Here is a 20186-nt window from a genome sequence, read left to right on the forward strand (position 1 = left end):
TCCATCAATATTAGTTAGCTGTCTAGTGTAATACATAAGAAGAAAAATAGTATGGAATAACAAAATTATTCATTTAAATAATATTTAATTAATCTAGGGCAGTTTACAGTATTTTTTTTAATGCTTGGATTTTCATATATTTAAACAAATCTTAATTCAATTTTAATTTTTTAACATTTTTTTAATGACTATTGAGAATTTCTACTTAAAAAAAAAAATTTAAATGGTTATTTTATTCAAATATCAATCACAACTTAATAAATACTCAGTAATACTTCCTACGTGACATGCAGGATAACAGCAAAACCTTCGTTATAAAAAAATATGGATTCATTTATTTTAAGAAATTCAAAACAGTCAAAAACATATTTAAAATTGTCTTAAAATATTTCCATTTCCATAAACCATGCTTGAAAATAACTAAACTGTACCACATTTAAGTTGCTATCATTTAGTGTTTTTTGCTTTTGTAAAATTTTGTTTTTACCACATAGGTTTCACATGCCAAGCGATGATATATAAAATTATGTACTGAACCAAACAAAATATTTATATTTTATATTAATACATTACACTGAATTACATATTATATTATTACTCTCTTTATATTATTCAACGCAACCACATTTCATTTTTCCAATATCATCCAAATACTGAAAAACTTGCACACAATTCCAAAAATTCCAGCAGACCTACATATATATAAATGTTAGTTAAACATTTTTGTTTGTACTCAATTCAAAAACGGCTTTAAAAGTATTGTTTCGCGTAAATAAAAAGCTTAAAGAAGCACTTTTTAAAACTAACAACTATATAATTCGAATAGATAGAACAGTTTACTGCAATTACTTTCACAATAACATAACCTCAAAAATATTGCCAAATATAAAAACAATAAATTAATTTGGCAGATTTTTTTTATACATACGAATTTACCTAATTCTAATTAAATTTTAAGAATATCGTAATATAATAACTTCATTTACACCTATACGGAAAACGAAATTTTACATTAGAAAAAATAAATCATTGACTAAATAATACAGTCTATAAACCTAATGATTAAAAAATAGGAAAATAAACAAATAAAAGTTTAAAAACAAAGTAACAGATCTTCTAAAAACTAAGACTGAATTTAAAAAAATTAAATAAACAAAACGTAAATAATCTTTGACACTTGGAATAGCGTGCCTAAAGTATCACACAAAGTAAAATAAAAAATAATTGCTTACTGAACAGTAAACAACAATCAATTTTACATACAATATGAAATGAAAATCAACTGACAAAATATTTTGAAAAATAAAGTGACAAACCTTACAGTTGCAATAACCTACCCAGGAGGTTTCGCTGATTCACACAGTACGGGTCTGCCTCACGCGCAACGTCAGACAGCAATGCCGTGAAATAACCGCTCCCACATTAATTTAAAAAAATCGTATTCTTGAAGAATAATTTGTTAATATTACTAAATAATAATAATATTTTACACTTAAATTAAATAAATTATTTATCTTTATAAAGTTTAAAAGTAAAATAAAGTATATTACATCTCAAATTGTTAATTTCCAGTTCTTTATCTAAGTACATAGTTTTGATAGGTTGTGTTGTCTAACATGAGTCGTAGCAGCTCAAATGTTGCTTGCTACTGCCGCTAGGTCGTGTGTAACAAAATGGTTCAATAATAATATCGTATGTCTTCACATTGGTTCTTTTACATTTACTACTTCGCTCTCATTGGTTTATTATGACGGTTCCAATTCTGAAAATCGAGTGTCAATAAATTGTCGCACACTTCAAGAACTGTGTCAGTGATGGTGTTGTTCGGTCGGGATTCCCGTAGTAAGCGTTAAACCGATTTTTTGTTTGAGAACATATTTCGTCTGTTGAAGTTTTAAAAAGTTATTAGTTTTCTTTTTACCGGATTCCAATTAAATATTTTTTATTCTCACCGACATTGCTGACATATGTTTTAGAAGTTGAACTTAAATGTTTACATTGTTTCATTCAGAATTTTGAAACAAAAAATCAGTTTTAAATTACATTTTTTTATTTACTTTTTTTATGTATTACATTATTTATTTACGTCAAAGAAACGTAAAGTTTTTTTTAAACAGATTTGATTGTTTTATAAATGAAGCGTTTGAACGTTAACCTGTACATTATATTATTTAAGAGAGGCCGATAAATTGACAGTTATACATCATACACGTTAGTTACTTGCAAGTGGATTTATATAACAATTAATTTTTCCGAAAAAATATAAAAAATTACATTTTTTTCTTTATATAAATACATCAACGGTAAATTAAAATTATATTTAGAAATTCGTAATCGATTTGTCATAAAAAATAAATTTCAAATTTGATTGATTAAAATTTATTGTTTACATAATTCTTTTTTTTTCAATTAATTTACCTAATTTTTCATAACGTGATTATATAGTATATTTCTGTGATAAAAGCGGATTTTTTCAGTATTAGAGTAAAATAAAAAAGTATTTTATTATAATAAATATATATTTATATCTTTATTTCTTTATTTATTTTAATTAGAAAAAATAAATTGGACAGTTACAATGTTAGATGAAATTTAATATGATAAAAAAGAAACTACAGTATTTTCTTGCTAAACATACTGCGTGTATATAGTATAGTAATATTTTCTAAATGTCTTCCAAATTGGAATTAGTGTATTTACTATTATAACATTAGACAGACAGAGAAAAAATTCATGAATAATGAATATAACTCTGAGATAGTAATGATTGTTATCGATAATGTATTTATAAATGTGAATTAATTAAGATTATGTTGTCGCTAATGAACATGAATTTCACTCGTTATTATTTACAATTGTGATGATTATGGTGATGACAATTCTAATGATGATGGTCAGAAGAGGGCAGAAGTGATGACACATCACATCAGCGAGAATGCTAATTACACAGCTTCAACGCTGTTACCATCATTGGCTGCTGTTAATGGTGAAGGAATGGCTGTTGGAGTTTACGGCAGTGAAAATAGGTTACCAGAAGAAGTGATAGACAGTTGGGTTAATAGGTCTAATACTTATAATATACCATTTATATCGTCAATGCTTGGTACAGTGCCATATTGTACTCATTGGACACAAGTAAATCACGTTTATTTTCAACTCGCTAATACATTCTTTTTTCTTTCTTATCTTGCTCCTAATGGAATGTATGGTATATTATATCTTAGATGTACGTTACTTGTCGGATGTGCTTTCTTTGCGCTTTGGGGTTGGGCTGTGTTATGTTCGTTCGATGCTTTCTTATGGAACGCTAATTTCGTTGCAATAAATTTTATTCATGTTTGCGTTTTATTGTATCATCTGCGACCTATCAAGTTCACACGAGAAGTTGAAGAAGTAAGTATTATTTTATTTAATTAGATATAATTTTTGTTAGAAATAAAAATAATAAAATGAATTACTCAAAATTTATGAGTAAGGTATTGATTATACACAATTATTAATTCATAATTATTAAAATTAATGTGTTTCATTTAATAAATAAAATCAAGGATGAAATCAAATTAATAAAATTGAGGTGTATCATTAAAATTTTAATCCATCCCATCCAGGGGATGAGAGGGACCCACCGTAGATTCCTGCCATCTTAAGTACTGAACAGTTAATGATCTTTATCAGCTGAATTTGCTTGCTCATAAACACTTTAAATTAAAAATCAAAAGATTTATATCAAATTATCATGAAATTACAAAATAGAATAGAATTATTTTGATTTTAAATTTTGCAAAAATATATAAACAAATATTTTAATTATTTGTATACACTATTTAGTTTGAACTAGAGAATACCCTAGGCCAAGCATTATGACTTGTATAGACAATTTCCTTTCATCTCAAAACAAACAATTACTTAACATTAATAATAATTTGTATATTAACAGACAAAATACATACTATGGTTTTAGTATATCTGCACCAAGTTCCAGTGAACAATCATTATTAACCAAATTAATAACTAAATGAATAATAGCAATAGTTTAACACAAATTGTCAATACAGGATATTCACACAATTTTTAAGATATTTAAATAAAAATAAACAAGTAATTCATATATTAAAATATCTTACAATAATTTAAATGGTTTCACTTCAACGAAGAAACCGATTTGGATAAAACAAGTAGAGACAAATTTGTTGAAAGAAAATAAGAAAAAGAAAGCAAAGAAATATTTAAAAATAACATGAAGTTTATTCAGATATTATTAATAAATATAGAATTTTATAAATAACTACAAGTAATTTTTATATCCAAAACCAGTATAATTAATTTCTTTATAAACATAATAATTTTTGTGGTAAATTATGTAATGTTTAATGAAATCGATCACGTATTTACAAATGTAAAATGCCAAAAACTATTAAATTTATCAAAAAAAAATTGTCTTTATCTTTTTATTATATCAAACTATATATAAAGTAAAATGCATTCTGTTAGAGAGTTAAAAATTATTTTTAAAAAAATATTCAATGCACCAGTCATAAATTTGCGTTGATAACTAGAAGTAATTAGCTTTTCTGACAACAGGTTATTACATCATCCTTCATTTTTCTTTAGAGGTTGGATAAATAATAAAATTCTATCACACATATGGTTTATATATTTATAAACTATATTATCAGGTGTAAAATTTAAATTTGATATTATGAATTGTCATATTAAAATGATAATATATTATAGAGGAATTCTCAAGGACATATTGTATTATCTCCTGCGCTATTATGTGACATCATTTAATAATTATAATGATAAATTATCTATATTATATTAGATAATATCAAGTCTTATGCAAATGATTGTTTTAAAAAATATTTCTTTAAAGTTAGTTACTGATAATCATTAAACATAAAAATTACTTTGACTGACATGTTTTTATTTATTATAATAGAGTAAAGATTAACTTGAATAAATGATGAGTTAACTGTTTTGACACTTGAAAGTGTATCTGTTTATTCAATAACTGTTGTTAGTACTCGAGAAAAAACCTTAATACTCTACACACCTCAGTAGTCGTGAATTGCATGTTAAATAATATATCTAACAAAAAAAAAGTTTCCATTGTTATAGTTGTTGAAATATTAAAATAAAAAGTTTATTTGTGAGCGATCTTGAAACGAATGTTTGACTTAAACAAGTTTGTCATGCAATAATTTATTTATTTCTGTTAATTATGTATTTTATTTTTAACAAGTAGTATTGATTGACAGTTATTATTTTATTCATAAAATAGTATGAATAAATATTAGTATTTCCTTAAGTCACACCATGAATATCAGTGTTGTAGATTATGTAAAAGATGTTTAACATCTGAATAAAAGTTTTCATTATTTTTCACTCTTATATATATACGAATAATAGGTATAAATGTTTTCATTACTGATAGACGATAAGGTTATAAGATTCTAAAATCAATTGTCAATTCATATATGTACTACCTAATATTTACATACTAATAACTAACTATACATACGATTATTATTACAATAACTAACTATACATTTTATTTTTGTCTTTGTCATTTGACTGGTTTGATGCAGCTGTCCAAGATTCCCTATCTAGTGCTAGTTGTTTCATTTTGATATACCCCCTACATCCTACATCCCTAACAATTTGTTCTACATATTCCAAATGTGGCCTGTCTGCACAATTTTTTCCTTCTACCTGTTCCTCCAATATTAAACGACTATTCCAGGATACCTTAATATGTGGCCTATAAGTCTGTCTCTTCTTTTACCTATATTTTTCCAAATGCTTCTTTCTTCATCTATTTGCCGCAACACCTCTTCATTTGTCACTTTATCCACCCATCTGATTTTTAACATTATCCTATAGCACCGCTTTTCAAAAGCTTCTAATCTTTTCTTATCAGATACTCCAATCGTCTAAGTTTCACTTCCATATAAAGCGACACTCCAAACATATACTTTCAAAAATCTTTTCCTGACATTTAAATTAATTAACTATACATACTAATCCAATATTTTTGTACCTTTTGTTATTCTACGCCACTGTACTTAAATTTTATACAATTACTATCATCCCCTGTCACGGCTTCACCCGTACTAAATGTTAATAGAACTTCAAAAATTGGAAATAGTTTTTTAGTAATTATGTTTGCCCTGAGAGTTCTTGTGATATATAACTTACCAGACGAAGTAGATTAATTTGTATGAATAACAACTCTTCAGTTGTTAAATATGTATATAGTCATCATTCCCTTTAATTTTATTATCAAACTAATGTTTTTCTTATATTATGACAGTAATACAAATTTATATTTTATAGACAATAACATTAAATTTATTAAATCACATAATAATTGTCTGGAAGAAGTAGATATTGATATAGACAGTGATTGATGTAGACAATAATATTATATAGGTATTTACTAAAAGAAATTCTATGTTATTTATTTGTATTTTTTATTCATGATTTATATCATAAGATTATCGTAAGATTGGTGCGTTAAAAATTCTAGGGATCATTAGAAAGCTCAGTAAAAATGTTGTAATGATTGGTTCAGTAGTTTCATGGCTATCAGAAACAAATGAAAAAAAACACTGTCTCTTTATGTAGTAGTGAGATGATAATAATAATTATACATTTTATTTAATTAGCTCAATTAATAAGCTAATGACTTATGATTGGAGATTTATGAATCAACTACCACTTAAGATGTATTTTATCATGGTTCATTTAAAAATATATGTTATTGCACAGATAGCAGCATAATTTTATTAACTGTAATTATTTGTATTAAACATTATTTGAAAATTAGATTTATGTTTATTTAGATATTTTATTTTTACACCCACCCACGCACGTGCACACACGCACATACATAGCTGTTTTTTATGTTAATATTTTTTTTTTTAGTTTAGATCGATTTTTAGAAATTTCTATTAATATAAATTCAAAAAGATTTTTTGCCATCTTGTTTTACAAAATACTAAGTAAAGAAATCCTTTTTATAATCAACCTTTTAAGAGAAACAGCTTTTCACTTCCGACTTGTATGAATTTTTGTTATATGTTTTACTTTTTACCCAGTGATTTTGATGATTTTTTATTTTGTAGAGAAAGTTACGTACCAAGTTTCTTTCAGAGAAATCAAATATAATTTTTAAACAAAATATTACATCTACAGAGGTAGTCAAAGATATTTTTTGGGTGTTGTCGTAATTTTTTTAATATTAGATTATTGTTACTTATTAGTACGAAACCTAATGATATTCAAAGTATTTTCATGTAAAATTAAAAAAAAAAAATGTTTCTAAAGTTTACGTTAACGTCTTATTAATTGTAAAAAGTTGGTTAAAAAGATTTTTTGTTTAAGTATTTTATATGTATATTTCATTTTTTTTTTTTTTAAATAAAAGAGAAAGATATTTTTAGCGGCGCTTGGTAGTGACTACTAATGTTCCAACTATGTACGTCTATTTCTTGGGTTGGGAAGGTTAGATGACCGACTGAACATGAGCTGTGTTGTGACGAGGACTTGAAAAGACGTGATAGAGATAGTTATAGAACTAGAAAAAGACGGCATAACTAGCGAGTGAGATAGTTGAAAAGGCAAGCCAGTTGAATATTGTCATGTCTTGACGATCTACCCTCGTCAAAATTCTGAGTTTTCATCTTTCTCTTAGATTCCCCTTTTGTTTTTTCTCTCTATCCTTTCCTATCGTTTCTTCTTCTTCGCGTTTCTTCCGCTACATCTTTTCCTCCGTATCACAACCCTTACACACCATCCTTTTCTTTTTCCCTTCCCTTTTCTCTAGGCTCTGTTAAATGTCTTTGTGCTTTCCACTGACCTATTTAGTCATATCAAAAAACAATATAAAATGTATATAAATAAAATGAGTTTTCCTTAGTAGAAATTGTTATTTTTACTCCCAAAATAGAATAGATTTTCTTAACTATTATATTATTTCTGTTATATTTCATATGATTGTTTATTTATACTGTTTTCGTAATAGTTTACGTTTGGTTATTAAATATTAAATAAATAAAAATTACTATTTAATCAGATCAGGTCAATATTTTTAAATTTTACTTTGATTACATAAAGTAAGTGTTCTCTTCCATTTGTAGTAAAAAGAAATCGTTAACAGAAAAAGATTAGAAAAACCTTTATCAAATTAGTTTCACAAAATACAACATCGATAAATAAATAAATAAAAACTATGTAATTATATTTCGTATTAATGAATATAAATAATAATTAAATGAAATATTATCCCAGTTTATACATATAAATTATAAATAAAATCAGTTCATAACAAAATATTACATTTTAAAGGGATCAATTGAAAATTTTTATAAAATTGAAGTATGTCTACATTTATAGACTACGTAGATTAAGAAAGGCAGCATTAAAATACGAAAATCTGATGTGGACACCACATGACTTCCTTGTACTCCTATTTTATTATATATACACATTTTTTTAAAATGAAAGTACATAAAATTTTATTTCATTAATAACGTCTGATATTTTTTCGTATGTTTTTTTTATTTTTATTGTTACTATTGAATTATTATTTATCGTATATATATTTTTTTTACAATCGGAGGTTAATTATTAATAAATCAATATATTTAAATTAAAAAAAAAGTTAAAAAAATAAAGAAGATGAAGTTTGATTTGAACCGATGTTCCTTCTCCTTGTAAAATCCAAATATTTCATTAATTACAATTTTATTTGGCTACAACTCTGGAACCAATAAAATAAGTACCAGTTATGATATATCGTTGAAATTTTCTCTATGAGGGCTTATTATTGCAGTTAAGAAAAAGTCCAAAATCCAAATTTTTGCATTTTGGGCTTTTTTGGACACTTTTGGTCCAGTTGATTGCAATCAAAAGAGAAGGTGCACAAGAGTCCTAAATCCAAAATTTCAATATCCTACGGCTAATCGTTTTTGAGTTAAATACATATGTACATGCAGACGTCATGCCGAAACTTGTAAAAATGGATATTTTCGTTGAAATTTGAAAACCGAAATTTTTATGCGATCAACGTACTTCCTTTACTTCGTACAAGGAAGTAAAAATGCAAAGTTATTCGTAGCTTTTTATCAGTTAAAGTATGAAGCAATACAAAATGTTTTCGTTATAATATACTTGTAGAAGTAATAAAGGAAGTAAAAAAAAATTGAGTTTTGTGTTAACAGTTCAGGAATAAAGATAAAAACTTTAACATTCACTGATGATATTGTTATTTTGGTTAAAACTTAAAAAGTAAATTAAAAGAAACGTATATGATTTTGTAATTTTTTTTTTTAGAAATCTATTTTTACAATCGTTCTTTACAATCTGTGACCATTAATAAAATGTTTGGCTACGAGTAACGTGTCAGATCATCCAAAGATAGCCCACCTCAAATACGATTAATAATATGAATCTCCTCTCATGACACAAACGTAGCAATAGCAAAAATAAAAATGAAAGATAACAAACAATAAAATCAGATAATAATAGTCACAAAACATTAGTGTCATCTTAAATAAAGTCACAAATATTAAAGGCAGATAAAAGTAATAGTTACAAATCAATAAAGACACCGAATTCTTAACAGAAAGTCAGACCAATCTTTGACATGATAACCACTGTATTATCCCACGGGTCATCCACGCATTCATTCTGTCAAAGAGCACCAAGGTCCTGCTCATGCAGCCTCTTCAATCATCTTACTTTCTCACCATTGTCAAGTAAATTCAGCTCCAGATGAATCTTATGTTTGTCCAGCTTAGATATTATAATTAATATAGTTAAACATTAAAATAGAAGAGCTTATTTACATAAATTTGCTTTCAAGTCGTAAAATTAAAAAAAAAAAAAAATATTTTTAATTGTTTAAAAAGTTTGCACAAAACAAGGAGAGCTGAAAAGAAATCTGGTAGCGTGGTCACCCCCGCCAGTGGGAGCCCCAAATCGAATCACGCACGATGCCAATGCGCCTACCTGCAACCAATGTAATGCTTAGGCCGGAAATCTAGCCACCCGGGATCCTGCCATGATCAAATACCTCGATTAAACTCCCTTTGCAGACCTACACACCGCAAAGGCGCGAAGAAAACCAGCCACTATAGACCACTGCTCGCGGATCATCCAGTTAATACAGAGATCCAGAAATGAATGTACTCTCAAATGTTCCCTAACGATTCGTGAACGTTCGACCTCATATCGGTAACAGACATAGAGAACGTGGTCCACTGTATCATCAATCCCACAATCCGGGTATTGACTGGAATCCACCATACAAAACCAAACTCGCCCGAAAGTCCAAATATGGATATAGGGCCAAATAAATAAAAAATAATTACAAACCTAATGGTTTGTAATTATGGATAAAAAAAAAACTGTTGCTGAAATTTTGGTTTATTTAATGGTTTATAAGTACTCGAGTTTTAAAAATTTGGTTTTTAACCAGTGTATAAAATTCAAATACTGTGCCAAACGTACAGCGAGGTAAATATTACAGTTTATAAAAAGGATGCGTATTTTTCACACCATTCATGTTATTTTTTAAAACTATTTTTTGTAGCGTGAAACAAGCATGCTAACATTTTGGTAGATTCCTTTTGATAGATTTCAATTTTTGATGCTTAAACACGATCTAACAATTTTAAAGAAATATATTGAATTTGAAAATATACTGAAAATAAAAATAACGATTTGGATGTATGAATATTCGAATTCGAGAAAATTATTATTCGTTCTATCAAAAAATAAAAATATCATAGTAATATTATTTTTCTGAAAGAATATCGTTTAATTTAATATTGCTAGTAAATTGGTTCATTAATCATTCAGATCGTTAAGTAATTTATTAAAAATATTAACGCAGTATAATAACGTCCTTTTTCATAGACCTGAATATTATGTTTTATTATGAGATAATCGATTTATTTATGACAATCGGTAGACATTGGACAATTGTGACACATGGCCATTGTTCACCTAATCTTTTAAGAATAAATGATGTATTTATTATTATTTTTTTTTTTACTTGATGAAATTCACTACAGAAGTTCGAAACTTGTGCGTAGGAATTTGAAATGTAATTTTTGTATCATATGAAAGATGCCACGCCTGACCAGGATACTATTTCCGGAAGAAGGACCGAGACGCTACTATTCGTGCCAAAGAGACCGGCGCGATTAATTAATCAAGATCTATAAATATAAATAATACATTAAATGATTTTGTAAATATATTTCTTTTTTAATTTTACTTTCTCGGCGAATATAGTTAGAATAGCTATGAAAAAGGGAAAAGTATGGTGATCATCTCGAAAATGGGGTATCAGATTTTTACATTTTTGAGTTCAACTAGTTCATGTAGACCACAAAAAAAAAATATGTACGAGGATATGTCTAAAATAAACGCTGGGAAGTATCTCTCCTTAAGGTTGGCGAACCTGTCTCTTCATGGCTACGCTAGTAATGTACACTCTGCATTATTGTCTGTAAGTTGTCGCGTTGTAGTATATTTGATTACGTGTATGTTATTACGTTATAAAATGAATAGAAAAATCTATGTTGCCGCCGACTGTGACATACGTGGAGTCATACGTTTTTTAAATCATGAAAACGTTAAGCCGGCTGAAATTAATAGGCAGTTGGTTGTTGTGTACGGGAATAATATAGTGAATGAAACAAACGGTCGAAAATGGTGTGAAAGGTTTAGAAATAACAGAATTAATGTGCACGATGAAGAACGTTTCGGGGAGGCCCTCAATAATCACCCGAGGACTTGTTGAAACGCGTCGATGATGAAATCAGAAAAGATCATCGTCGCTCAACGATTTCTGGTCCTTCTTTTTCCTGGTGTTTCAAGAGCTGTTATCGGTCGCATTGTTCATGACCATTTAAGCTTCAGAAAAGTTTCTGCTCGTTGGGTGCCGCATGTCTTAATGGAACGTCACAAAAAATCCGAATGAGGTCTGCTTTGGAATTTTTGATGCGCTACGCAGAAAAAGGTGATGAGTTCTTTAATTCAGTTGTTACCGGCAATGAAATATGGATTTCGTATTATATACCAGAGAGAAAACGGCAGTCAAGTGAATTGTGTCATTGTCAATCACCAATCAGACCAAAAAAGTCAAGCCATTTGTCTTTTGGGATCAGTTTGGCAAACTGCTGATTGATTTCATGCCACATGAAACGACTATATATGCAGAAGCTAACTGCGAAACTCTTCGTAAGTTATGGAGCTCTATTCAAATTCGGCGACTTGGGCGGCCGATCGACGGCGTCATCCTGCTGCACGATAATGTACATCCACATTTTGCGGGTCCGACACAAGATTTACTGAGAACGTTTGGATAGGAAATTTACGATCACCCACCATATAGTCCGGACTTAGGTCCTTCTGATTACCATTTGTTTGGGAAATTGAAAGAACTTTTGAGTGGTAAGCAATACGCGGGTGACGATAAACTTAAAAATGTTGTTAATCAATGGCTAAATGGTCTGGCGGCAGAAGAATACGACGAGGGTATATTGAAGCTGGTGTATTGCTACGATACATGTCTTAATTCATGTAGCGATTATATAGAGAGTAGTGTAAAGTAAAGGTTAAGAAAAATAACAAATATTTATAAAGTTTTCAGAATAATTTTTTTTACAATGAAACGGTCTTTACTTTAGAGATAACCTCTTGTATATATGTGCGACGTATGTGTTCGTATTGCTTTTGGTTTTATATATCAGGATTGACGAAACTGATTTCCTTCAAATTCCCTCAAATGTTTCTATATATGGAGCATTGATCATACCTTTTTTTTCTTCAAAATTCGTAAGGGGATGAAGGATATCGCGAAAAAAACAATTTCAATTTTCTTCAGAGGCATTTTAAAGAAAATTTGTTTCCTAAAATATATATATATATATATATATACTTTTTGGATAATATGTATATATATATATATATATATATATATATATACATATTATCCAAAAAGTTTTTTTTAAAAATCAGTTCCCATTTTAAAATTGAAAAATACAGCTTTTTCTATATTTCTTTTTGGTCTAAATATTTTTCAAAAATTTTTTGAATTTCATACTTCATATTTAGAACTATCAAGAAATGTGTACAATTTTTTTAAAATTACAAACCCGGACCTAAAATGCAGAAAGATTTTTTGAAAATATTTTTCTTATAAAAGGATGTTAGATTTAAAGAAAACTTTACTTTTAGCATTTTTTTTAAAATTAACATATGAAATTTAATTAAAAAATTTTCTTAAAATTTATTCCCCCACCTCTAAAAAATATATCAAAAAAATAAAAATTAAATTAAAACGAAATATGTGTTTTGATTTTCATATCACAAAATACATATTCTGTTTTGTTTTTTTTATTAGGTTTTTGACTAACTTTTTAATTTGTATTACTGTTTTTTTTTCTTCACCACTCAAAGGGTTATTAAAATTAAAGTAGTTTTGGTACCTACATTATAGTATGATACGGATCCAAAATGGGAAGCAATTTTTTTCATTATTTTTATAAAAGTTATACTTTTTTTTTTTTAAACAATTTTCTTTTAAATTATTCTATTTTTGTTAGAAATCACTTCTTTATAAATAATTTTTCCTAAATTTCCCCCCACAGATTAAGGAAACCCCTAAAATAAAAAAACCTTTTTTCAAAATTCGGGAATTTTTATGGTTTAATTTTATTTTGGTAATCGTGCAATAATTTATTTATTGGATTTCATACTTGAAATTCAAAGAGAATATTATTTGTTTTATTATATCCTGGTAATTTTCAAATTATTTTGGTTTTTTTGTTAATTTTTTTTTTTTAATTTAAGGAAATGTTATAAAATTTTAGAAACAAGACAAAAAGGGATTATGTATTTTATTGAATAATTAATCACTAGTTCTTAAAATAGAATAATTTCAATTAAAACTGCTAATATAAATAAAATATGAAATTAAAAATGATCAATTGAAATTCATTGTAAGAGATAATTTTAATAATTGTAATTAAAATTTATTTTATTTTATTAAATATTTGGTATAAAAATTTGGTGTTTTATTTGGTATAAAAAAACCAGCTTGTTCGCGAAATGTTAATGATATTTTCAGATAAATGTACGTTTACGTACATGAACTTTTATTAAATCTTTTTCAAGAATTACTTAGCTTATTAGATGTTAATCTTTTACTTTTTTCTTGCATTGATTTTATAATTAACGACATGCATACTGCATAATATTATTAATAAGGCTACTGAATAATATACTTCAGCAATGTAATGTTTTCGTACACGAGAAACCGAATATACTAGGTATTAAAAGCGATCAGATTTTACAACTTCAATAAATAAAAATTCTTGCGCAGTTCTACTCAAGAAGACCGACTTTCGTTATTTTATTTTGTTTCCTTCTGAAAAATTATTAACTCTATAATTTTACAAAAAAGCCTTCGATCCGTAAAAAATATTACATATCAAAAATGCACTATAATAAAAAATAAAAATAACAATATTGCTAACAATAGATACCCTACATAAAGAAACGTCAATTTTCCAATTTGCAGCGTCAAAACGAACCATTTCTAACTTCACGTTAAGATCGACTGTAAATTGAGCCTAACTCAAGAACGACTCAACCAAATTTTCACATGTCCTGTATATCTAAATTATACTGTATATCTAAATTTCAATGAAATTGATTTAGTAGTTTTGGAGATTTTTGAGCCACAATACTTTATACAAAGGCATATAAATAAGGAAACCAATTTAAGTGGATGGTATTTTCGTACTCCTTATCAAGAAAGGAGATGGTATTTATACTCCTTATCAAGATCCTACTTAAATACTTATCGTACTTATCATCAAGATACTTAGGTACTTATCCTACTTATCGTACTCCTTATCAAGATGGTATTTTCGTACTCAAAACTTAAAGAAAATTCATTTTTACTCCCCACCCAAACCGTGCCACTGGAAGTAATACTATACTTTCTTCGAAAGGTCGGTAAAACGTTTGCTTAATAAATTGAAGTAATGTAAAATTCATTTCCCTTATTCTTTTCACATCTGTGGGTTTTACTCATTCGTAAATTTAAAGTGAAATAAGATATATAAATCTTTATTGCTGATATTTTATTTTTTATCAAAAATGATAAACTGAAAACACTGTCTGGATATTTTATAAATATATATGTGTATACATATATATATATATATTGGAGTCAATGAATAATAAGTGTCGTAAATTTCGATTAAGTGCATACTTCTATTCTACTGGAGGACTGAATATAACATTGAAATATCGCTGACGTAATAAGTGTATATAACATCAACCCAATTTGTTTTTCCATCTACTGCATATTGCAGTATTTATAAATAATCATTAATCTTCTTTAATTCTTTTATTTATTTATTTATTATTATTTCAACAAAAAAGTATTTTTTTCCCGGAAGGACATTGATTAATTTTGAACTTATATAGTCCAACTTTTTACAAGTGAAAAGTTTAGAATAGCCTCATGTCTAGGTCTAGCAGTGTCTGTAAGTTTATAAACCTGATGATCTATTCTGGGTCTAAATTTAATCCTAATTCTAATTACATAAATATTTAATCTTTTTATGTAAATCTGTATAATAGTTAATACATTCAGATTTCTGAAAGTGAGGATAGATGTATACAGTTTATAGTTTTTTTTAATATTGTTTTAATAATACATTTTTGTATCATTCACCAAACCATCAGCAGCACCGCTCCATATGGTAAAAGAGATTGCACAAAATTTTATTACTTTTATATTCTTTTTAATAACAAATTACCCCATCTAGTCCTGTTTAAGTAAATGTTATTTTTTGGGGGATTTTTAAAAATTTTTATTTATCTTTAATACATGGAATTTTTTATTTTTATTGACTTCAATAAAAAAAAAGAAATTCATGTGAATATTTTTTTTGTGTACGTTTAAGTTTTACCCTTCACTAAATGGATCAATTTCGATATTCTCTTCGGTTTCACATATGTTTATCCAGGTAGTATAACTTGAAGATTTTTATAAATTAAAAAACAAAATTACATTGCCTTCATAGAAATAAATGAAGAAATATATACATTTTTTTTTTAATAAATTATTGAACGTACTTTCTCCAGAAAATTTAAGAAAAATTAGATTAAAAATAATATATACCACATTCCAAAGAGTTTTGTATCAATCACTCTCCGTAATCGTTCCTTTACGTCGTTTCTCTTTCTTTCTAAGTATAGATTTCTACCCTTTGCTTTTCTTATGATCGGCATTTTTTATGCGGATAGTATATTTTTAAAGGCCTATCCATGTTTTAAATAGAAATTAAAATGAGGATACTTTCAAAAAAATCTGATTTAAAAACAACAAAAAAAAAATTATTTAAACAATTTTTGTTTTCTTAAGATGTTGCAAAATTAAGAGTTAATAAATTGTTGAAGTTGTTTGTTTTTAATTTAGGACCAACTTCTAAAAATCGAAATTTATAGAAACGATTGAAAACGTTATTATCCTTTGTTAACTGCAGTTTTTACTTCCTTGTACGAAATAAAGGATGAAGATCGCGAAAAATGTCGGTTTTCAGATTTCAATGGAAATATCAATTTTAATCATCCCTGATTCCATTATGACTAGTTTCGGCGTGACGTCTCTACGTATGTATCTCGCCTAACTCAAAAACGATTAGCCGTAGGATGTTGAAATTTTGGAATTAGGTCTGTTGTAACATCTAGTTGTGCGCCTCCCCTTATTGCAATCGACTGGACCAATAGTGTCCAAAAAAAGCCCAAAACGCAAAAATTTGGATTTTGAAATTTTTTCTTAACTGCAGTAATAATCCCTTTTAACGATATATCATAAGTGGTACTTATTTTCATTGGTTCCAGAGTTATAGCCAAATAAAATTTTAATTTAATTTTTATTTTATTTGGATCTTAAAAGGGGGAAGCACATCGTTCGAATCCGAATTAATCAACTTTTTTTATTTAAATAGATTGATTTATTAATAATTATTAACCTCTGATTGTAAAAAGAATTACGATAAATAATAATTCAGTAATAATAATAAAAAAATATGAAAATATATCAGAAGGTATATTAATGAAATAGAGTTGTACTTTTCATAAAAAAAATAAATTTGTATATGTAATTTAATAGGTGTACAAGGAAGTCATGTGGTGTCCCCATCAGATTTTATTTTATCTTCCAGTTTTGAAGGTATAATTTTATCATGTGAGAATCTTAGTCTGAATGGATTTATCGTTCTGTTGAATATTTTCTTGTACGTCCGGATTTCGAGGTTGGACAGGGCTTTTCCGAGTAATGTCGTATATGCGTATGTCTGATAAAAATAGTTTTCAGTAAAAATAGATTCATTAATAGTGATAGTTTCAGTAATAACCAATTATTAGTGAATACTGTAGTAACACCTTCCCGTACGAACATTCTTATTATTATCACGTTTCTCTCATTATCAGCTCATTTCTAACGAAGTTATTATCTCGGATTTCTACTTACGCTAAGTTAATATAATTTATTTATATCGTGTTTTGGCGGTTTTATGGCATTTTTATTTTTTAATAATTAAAAAGTTTGTTTTTTCGTCATTTTGGTGTTGTACAGCGGATTTATAAAATTGATATTTATATATTTTATGCATTTTAATAAACCTTATATTTAGTGCATTTGAACCAACTTGATAGATTAAATCGTTATTGCGTAATAGTTATTATGAAATTTTGATTTTACCATTTTGAGGTGAACCCGACCGCCGATCGCAGCTATTTTTGTAATACTCTAACGATGCTTAATCCCCGAATTCGAAATCAATATCAAAATCCGAGACAAAAAATACTCATATACATATATATTGAACTCAATAATGATCTGTTCGTTTTTTGAAAAAATATAAAAAATTATATATATTTTTATATATAAAAAAATAAATTTATTCAAAGTGTACACTTTGAAGGAACTAACAGAATAAAAATCTGAATGGAAATTAAAATTCGGTTCATTGCTAATTATTTTTATTCGGAATTCCCATTAGTTTTAACACTTTTTGCTTAATTTTTACATTATTACTTTTATTTCAGTTCAGAAATTGTTGTTTATTCTTCAACTTCCGTATAGATTTTCACGCATAAATTTAGTTAAATTTCTGAATTATTAAAATAAATTTACCTTCGCTCTTCATCTCGAATGTTTACTATGGTTAAAAGTTTTAAGGATGTAGATATTGCTGTCTGTCTATATAGATTGAACCTACTTCCTTCATTTTTACCGACTTTTCGAGAAAAAAAAAGTACGGATTACTTTCGGTCGCATGGTAGGATAGGTGGGTGAAAATAAATCTTCTTTACGGTTTAAGGTATGAGTATGAAAATATCATCACTTAAATTGAGGTCTTCTTATATATTCATATGTATAAAAGTTTTGGCTCGAAAATCTCCAAAACTACTTGATCAATTTCATTGAAATTTAGATATGCTGTAGTAGTGTATCTGAATATGTGCATGTGAAAATTTGATGAAGATTTATTGAGTCTTTTTCATGTTACGCTCAGTTTAAGGTCGTAAAAATATCAGTCGGGCAAGTTTGAAGCGTGGTTCGTTATGATGCTGCTAGTTGGATCGTTGACGTTTCTATTCTCTGGGATTTATTGTTAGCAATATTAAATCAAATTAAAATAAAAATATTAAAACCAAATCAAATTAACGAAAATTCGGAATTTTTACGCAGAACTGCGCTTGAGTATTTTAGTATATATTTAAGCAAGTCAACTCAGAATTGGTTATCAGTGTGACGGTAACATCTAGGTAAAAATTCTCAGATCTTCTGAAGATTGAGAACAGACTGGATGTCTGAATCAAACCTCTGATTCGTAAGCAAGCAAATGAGCAATTCATTTGCTTGCCGACAATTCTAAAGAAAGCCTTGAAATTCCTCTTAGTTAAAATGTGAGATCATTCTACGGTTCTTCGGGTCCCATCATCTTTTTTCACCAACTATCCCTTTTCATTATACTTGAAATTTTTCTCTCCCATTTTTAGTTTCATGATTTTAAGTTTGACCTTTTCAAGTCCATGCTGATACTGCTATGATCTGTACACGACTCACTCCTTTCTTGTTTTGATTTCTAGGATTGAACTGGCTGCCTGTCTACCAATAGGAACTATTTTTCTTGTCCTATAGCAACACAATAAACAATAATATTACGAATTTAACATCTAAGAAGACCAGGACATAAAAAATTTGGGGCTTACATATTTAAGAAAGAAGTACTTAATGTAGTAATAATCTGATAAGAAAATTTACATTAAATTGCTCTATTTTATTAAAAAGATCTATTTTATTCTCTCATTGGGTATGAAAATTTGGGACGATTAAGTTGGACCCTTTAAGTTGGGACTTCATTTTTCTTTTGATTTTTAATAATCTGGTTCCAATTAGAAAGTCCGAACCTATTATCAAACAAGAATTCATTTATTTTATTTAAACAGAGAATTTTACATTTGTGTACTGTTTTTTCGGCAGTAATGTCGATAAAACAAACAAAAATACTATTGTGAAAGTTTGTTTTTAGGGACTCCGAGCCGGTCGTCTTAAAATATACGACTTATTACCCTTCCGTTTTTTCCCTTTCTCATGTAAAGATTATGTAGGCATAAAAGAAGTTTAGAAATCGTTGGTGAGCCGTATAGTAGTTAGTAAATGTTTAGAATATCTGACCAGGTATAAATTTGAGACTTTTGAAATTATTCTTTTGAAAAAAATGTCTATTTCATAAAATTTTTTTTGAAAATAAAATGTATTACAGCCTCATGGTATTTATCTTTATATTAATGACATCAGTTTTCGTGATACTATACCATGAGAATTTTATTACAGAACCATCAGGTTACAGATGATATAATTTACTGCTCTACTCAGAATCCAAAGGGAAATTAAAGCAATACATTTTTTTTAAAAATGTTTTTTTTATCTTTTGACAACATTTTATCGTAGATATAGTGTGATTATTATTTTATGTAATTTGAGTCTGATTGACCTTTTTATTCGATGTTTTAATCTGGGTTTTATTTTCTTTATGAAAAATTTTTTATTCCAGTTTTATTAAACCGTTTATTTT

General features: G+C 27.4%; 2 protein-coding genes across 8 annotated transcripts in view; one reads left to right on the plus strand and one right to left on the minus strand.

The window, feature by feature from the left end:
- Cortactin (cortactin) overlaps positions 1–1390 on the minus strand; it is a 66502-nt gene extending 65112 nt beyond the window's left edge. For 2 of the 4 annotated variants that reach the window (XM_075371657.1, XM_075371660.1), the window contains exon 1: positions 1338–1390. The gene's annotated coding sequence lies outside the window, so the exon portion shown is untranslated. Of the gene's footprint in view, positions 1–1316 lie in introns of all 4 variants that reach the window. The other 2 variants (XM_075371658.1, XM_075371659.1) reach the window with 2 other exon arrangements.
- A 285-nt stretch (positions 1391–1675) lies between these two features.
- The window catches only part of LOC142327906 (popeye domain-containing protein 3-like), a 333359-nt gene continuing 314848 nt past the window's right edge, over positions 1676–20186 (plus strand). For all 4 annotated transcript variants that reach the window (XM_075371267.1, XM_075371269.1, XM_075371268.1 and 1 more), the window contains exon 1: positions 1676–3393. In XM_075371267.1, coding sequence (XP_075227382.1) covers positions 2914–3393 — 480 coding nt within the window. In that variant the 5' untranslated portion in view covers positions 1676–2913. The remainder of the gene's footprint in view (positions 3394–20186) is intronic.

This window comes from Lycorma delicatula, chromosome 7 (genome assembly GCF_047948215.1).
Source record: "Lycorma delicatula isolate Av1 chromosome 7, ASM4794821v1, whole genome shotgun sequence".
Lineage (NCBI taxonomy): Eukaryota > Metazoa > Arthropoda > Insecta > Hemiptera > Fulgoridae > Lycorma > Lycorma delicatula.